This window comes from Nerophis lumbriciformis, linkage group LG22, assembly GCF_033978685.3.
Source record: "Nerophis lumbriciformis linkage group LG22, RoL_Nlum_v2.1, whole genome shotgun sequence".
NCBI classification, from domain to species: Eukaryota; Metazoa; Chordata; class Actinopteri; order Syngnathiformes; family Syngnathidae; genus Nerophis; species Nerophis lumbriciformis.
This window is the reverse complement of record NC_084569.2, coordinates 18378526-18384525: the sequence shown is the minus strand read 5'-3', so window position 1 is coordinate 18384525 and position 6000 is coordinate 18378526. Positions and strand designations below refer to the sequence as shown.

At 36.7% G+C, this 6000-nt stretch overlaps 1 protein-coding gene across 1 annotated transcript; it reads right to left on the bottom strand.

The window, feature by feature from the left end:
• Positions 1-3293: 3293 nt before the first annotated feature.
• Positions 3294-5112, bottom strand: LOC133615063 (metalloproteinase inhibitor 2-like). Its single transcript, XM_061973404.2, has 5 exons — positions 4922-5112; positions 4250-4332; positions 4083-4185; positions 3831-3943; positions 3294-3764 (listed from the first exon to the last, which is right to left on the bottom strand). Exons 1-5 carry the CDS (start codon positions 5049-5051, stop codon positions 3588-3590), a joined length of 606 nt encoding a protein of 201 aa, XP_061829388.1. The 5' UTR covers positions 5052-5112; the 3' UTR covers positions 3294-3587.
• Between the last annotated feature and the right edge of the window lie 888 nt (positions 5113-6000).

Sequence of the window (6000 nt, the reverse complement as noted above, 5' to 3'; positions counted from 1 at the left end):
GATTTTTAATGGTTTTAACAATTCTGAAATTGTGATAATGTTCCCCTTTAAACTTGAAGGTTTGCTTTCTCCAAGATGAATATGAACATTTACCATATGTAAAACATAATATGAGTTAATTAATACACTTCAGTAGCTTGCTAAATTAAAGCCAAATCATATAAATATATAACTTAACAACTTTCCACCAAACAAGAGAAAAAATGCTCATTTTGATAGTTTATTAAAATAAACCCGAGCTAGATATGCCCTGGGTGTGGCTTTTTAACATTTCTTTTTAATTGCGTATTGTCAGAAAAATTATATTTAAATTATCCAAAAACTTTCCGTTCTGAGTTTCCAAAGAACAGACAAGAAGCTGTCTTTGTTGCACCAAGCCAAACGCTTGGAAGATGCCGCTGTGCACGGTGGAATGAGACGGGAGGGGTCATCCATTGTCCTCGAAAACCTGCCCAAGCTGGATCCAGGACGAGCCCAAGCCTGAGGGATCTTCTTTTGTCTTCAATGTGACCGAAAACAAGACTGTTTACATACTCCCCATTCCTGTTGAGAAATGTGTTGTTGCGTAAACATTGAACATCTAAATAAAAGAGGAGACGAAAACCTTCTTCGTCAGAGCGTGGGTTATCTCCTCAATTGAGTCCAAATGTAATTCTGTCTCTGTTTGATTCCTTGCCTTTTTGTCTTGTTTAATAGATGTCATCAGTGTTTGAACCTGACATCTTATCTACAAAATGAGGGGAAAAAACACAGGAAACTAAATAAAAGGCAGTGAAACAATAATAATGATAAACACCATAACATATACTCTAATGGAAACTTTCCAGCAGAGAACAAATTACTCTGTTAACAGAAAGCACAGTGGCAAAATGACAATAACCTGGCCAAAAGAACAAAATATGTCTCACAAAAGAGACATTAATGGAGAACTGGACTTTATTGGAATGTTGCCTAGACATGACCACCGACTGATTTCTTTTAATGCATCTTAACGTGTAAATAAAAGTCTGCTTACAGCAGAGCCAATGGGAGGTCGTCTATTCCGCCCATAATACCCAATAAATAACCATTCAAAAACACCAACAATACTCAATTTACATTTTGTGACTTGATTATCCAAATAGTGATATTATCAGCGCTAACGTAGACAAACTATAGTGACAACGTGATCACCAGTTCATGCTGCTATATTTACATTGAGTGGTCTGCTGCTTTCTCAAAAGTTTTTTCTAGATCATAAATCATGCCTCTCACCTGGATAGCAGAAGTTTGACGTATTCCAACGAGTTGGTACATTTTGACAGCCAAATTAGACCCGGTAATGGCGAGAATGACATAAGACTACTGTTTCATTACTAAACAAACACAATAAGTGCCATTTAAATAACACAATACAGTTTTTGCTAACCAACAAGAAAAACACATCAGATTTGGATAATTGGATGATTTCACCTTTGCACACACCTGTTACCTCAACTAAAAAAAAGTGTGCAAACTGCACAGGCCCGGCCCTAACCAATTTGGCGCCCTAGGCAAGATTTTAGGTGGCGCCCCCCCACATCGGCAGTGAAGTGTATGTACTCACAAGAACCCGAATAGCTTTGTCTTTGACCTTTTTTTTTTACTTACAACTATACCTAATATATAAAGGGGTGAAAAAGTGACTATTACCTGCAGGGCAAACATTAGCTAACCAGAAGGCAATAACAATGTAAACAAAAAACACCTGCTTGAGAGAGATCTAATACAAACATTTATATGCACGTACAACACTTAGAACTTTTAGCATATCAGTATGTGGAATTAAATTATGGAATGGATTAAGTAAAAAAGTTAAAAATTGTACTGATATGATCCAGTTTAAGAGGTTGTTCAAAATAATAGTGCTTACAGAGTACAAAGAAGAAGAATTATGAGAAATACTTTCAACCTTATTGAAAATAAGATATTCTTCATCTCAGTATGTTAATAATGACTGAATTAATTAATTAATTACATATTACAAAACTGTTGTATACTAATTCATAGATGTTATTTTATTATATAAAAAGGTCAGTAAATGATTCTATATATTTGTAAACGCTTTGAAGTGGGAAAGAGGTAGGATTAAATAAGCTTTGCTTCTTCCTACTCCTTTTCGGGCATGATGTAAAATGAAATGATATGAAATTGTGTGATGTATTATGATGTAAGTGTGTTCATGTTCGAAATAAACTAAAGAAAGAAAGAAATGTCCCTGAGGAATGTAAGGTGGGAGTACTGTAATTAACTAACGTTACATTATTATTTTCCATAACAATTTAGCCCCCTCCACAATATTAACCCGACGTTAAAACAGAACTATTAGCAATTGCCGAATCATGTAACATTAGCTTAATGCTAAAAAGCCAGGTTACTATCACATTCTGTAACAGACAAATAATTTCATGTAGGCTACGTTACCTACCTGCTACCTCTGTCTTTTCTCGTTTCTCCTCTTCTTTTCTCTTTTTTCTTCCCTGGGCACCTGACAGTTTTGGCATCTAGTGTTGATTTTTTGATGTGGGGACGTCCAAAAAGAGTCACGATACGGGAGCGTATCGTGATGTTGTAACAAATAATATTTCTATTAAATAGGCTTTACTTTGCATTTTAATTAACGTGGGATTATTTTTTGTATTTAGAAATAATAGTACCAACTTTTTTTTTTTCTTTTTTTTTTCTCCCAACATTTGTGGCACTGGCGTGGCGCCCCCTGATGGACGGCGCCCTTAGCATTTGCCTATACGGCCTATGCCACGGGCCGGCCCTGAAACTGCAGCAAGTTCTCTTTGATGTGTATGTACTAAACCAAACTATACATGTAAGTTTGAAAAGCGAATTTTTGTTACCTAACAGGAACAATTTCAGATATTTTTTCTGGACACGTTTGTCCAGTTTTGTGTTGCTTTGGCAGAAATACTTGCTCATTAGACGGTTTCCACGGCAACTTGAGTTCCACAGTGCATAGAAAAGAGAAATTCAGCTCAGGAAAATAGGTTCACGGATACAAAAAACTAAATGTACTTATTTTTCCTTTATGCAATACAAGTCAGTGTTAAGGCTCACAGGTAGATAACTTAAAACAATGCTAAAACTATATCCAATTTACAAACACATTTCTTGTTTGACATATAGTACTTAAAATTAGCATTTCAGCTCATGTTGGCTTTGGCCCTATCCATGATTGAAACATTTTAGGGGATGTTCTCACTTGCAAGAAAGGCAAGTTTATTTCGAACATGCCTACAATACAATGTAATACACATATTTCCAGTTAAATTACAGCACATCTAAATAGGAGGGGTTTGGGTTCAGTCCAGAATCATGCCAAAAAAAAAAGCCAATCTGTGATTAAAATCCACAAAAAACAGGTGTTAAGACAAATGCAATAAAAGTTGAAGTAATGCACGGTTTTCTTGCTGAAGCAGTACTTTGTACGGAAGTGCTAAACTCATGATTGTCATTTTAAGAACATGCAATCTCATAGTAAAAAACACTGCATTGCTTTAAATATTTATTCATAATGGACATGTTTTGCATGAGGTTTTGAAGGTCTATAATGTTCATTAACCCTTTTTGGGTGAGGCGGCCTCCTGGTACCAGGAACAAGAACCATCCCTTCTCTTGATGCAAGCACATTGTTTCTCGTGCTCGTTATTGACCCAATTCCCCGTCATCCAGTCCGTCCACAAGCACTCAGTAGGACCAGTGATGTCACACAGGACAGCGGTGCAGCGATTGATCTGGAGGATTAAGCAAAGATCGGGATTTAATTCAAATGTAATTTACCATCAATTAGGTTTGCTTACCTTGCAATCACAGCCCATCTTATAACGTTCTACCAGGATCTTGTGGCTGCTTTTCCAGGGTAAAGGGTAGTTACAGGATGACACGTACAGAGACCCGTCTGGCTTCAGTTTGCCTGCAATGGAAAAGACAGGTGATCGAAAATTTAAGGAATCCAAAAAGAAAAGAAAAAAAAGTCAGCTCTTTGCAAGCCATCTTCCTGTAGGAAAATATGATTTTGAAATCTCAAATGTAAGGATTTTTTTTTTTTATACCTGTGATATAATATTCTACACCTTTGTTCAGAGTCACACCACATGCTGCAGAGGAGGATGCAGTGCAGATGGTATCAAAGGGTCTGTTAGGGCCTTTCAAAATCTGGAAAAATACAAAAAATAAAAATGTGCATGCATACATAGACAAAATTATTAACATTACTAACTTTGGTCAGTTTGATGTCATACTTGATCTCATTGTCATATTTACCACCAACAGCCTTCTTTGCAACCACCTTTGCCTTGATGGCTTGAAACAAAAAAGAGGCCAGTTATTTTTTGATGGGAATTAAAAACAATCTCCATGAAACCAACAAAAGGCATCAGCTCAACAGTAAGGTGATTGTTATTAAATACAAGAAGCCACTTTTGCATCATCTATCGATCTCTAACAAGTATTTTATCTCAGCACTCAGGGCACCTAAATTAATCATCTCAGAAGTAAACTTTCATTGGCAATACTTTGAAAGTTACATATTTAATTGTATGAAAAGATGCCAACAGTGCAGTTTTAATGTTTTTACACTAAGACAGGAACTGAACCAGGAAGATGTTTAAAAAAAAGTAGGTATAGCCTGGCATCACAACTTGATAAAAAGCTTTTAAATACCTCTTGGCTGAAGCATAAAATAAGAAGTAGCTAGAGTGTTACTCATTGCTATGCTTATCAATAGCCATTTTGGCATAAAAAATTAAAAATAAACAATACCATCACAAGCAACACTAAGTCATCCTCTGAGAAAATGTCTAGAGAGCTGTTAATTATGCAGAAGGACCTTTAAAAAGTTGGTTTTGCCAGACTTTTTAGCACAAAGTGAACATTTTAATGCTGAACTTACCAACATCTGATTGGCAAAACTGCGTCTGTGGATGGTCATAAATACATGTGCAGGCGTGTGCTCCTTCTTGCAGCTGCCACATGCACAGCAGCACCAGGGGGAACACACAACACTTCATCCAACTCATCATGGAAAAAAATGTAGCTAAGAAGAGACGATTTGAGAGAAGTAATACAGAGGTGAGTCTGGGGTCTACTTCTACTTTCTTGAAGAGGGTGGATGAGCAGCCTTTTATTGCTGCAGGCTCCTCCCACACTCTCCATCACTCACACAAGTGCATGATTGATTTCACCTTTGCACACACCTGTCTGTGATGTTCTTAATTAAAAAAAAAAAAACAATGAATGATGAAGAAACGACTTTCCCTTCCTGTCTGATCTATATGTACTGACCCACACAAAGAAGGCAAAGGCAACATTCATAATCCAATTTGTTTGGTTCTTTTTCCTCCAGCAAATGATGGCGGAGGGATTCACTGCACTATACAGCAGAGAAAGGACAGGGAGAGGCGGCTAATGTGGGTTCAAAAAATGTCCAATTTCTTTCTAATAGTATTTTACTAAACAAACACAATAAGTGTCATTTAAATAACACAATACAGTTTTTGCTAACCAATAAGAAAAACACATCAGATTTGGATAATTGGATGATTTCACCTTTGCACACACCTGTCTCTGATGTTTTTAATAAATAAATAAATAAATGATGAAATGATGAATGATGAAGAAACGACTTTCCCTTCCTGTCTGATCTATATGTGCTGACCCACACAAAGAAGGCAAAGGCAACATTCATAATCCAATTTGTTTGGTGCTTTTTCCTCCAGCAAATGATGTCGAAGGGATTCACTGCACTATACAGCAGAGAAAGGACAGGGAGAGGCGGCTAATGTGGGTTCAAAAAATGTCTAATTACTAAACAACAAACAATAAGTGTAATTTGAATAAGACAATACAGTTTTTGCTAACCAACAAGAAAAACATATCAGATTTGGATAATTTGATGATTGATTTAGGGCAGCACGGTGGTACAGAGGTTAGTGCCTAGTGTCAAAGTCAAGGCCCGCGGGCCAGATCCGG

Bases quoted from the DNA above. Each gene is read 5' to 3' on its own strand.
- LOC133615063 (XM_061973404.2), bottom strand. From the start codon at position 5,051: ATGATGAGTTGGATGAAGTGTTGTGTGTTCCCCCTGGTGCTGCTGTGC. The intron at 4,333-4,921 runs GTAAGTTCAGCA...TTTTGTTTCAAG, and splicing joins GTTTTGCCAATCAGATGTTG to CCATCAAGGCAAAGGTGGTT. The intron at 4,186-4,249 runs GTTAGTAATGTT...GTATTTTTCCAG, and splicing joins ATGACATCAAACTGACCAAA to ATTTTGAAAGGCCCTAACAG.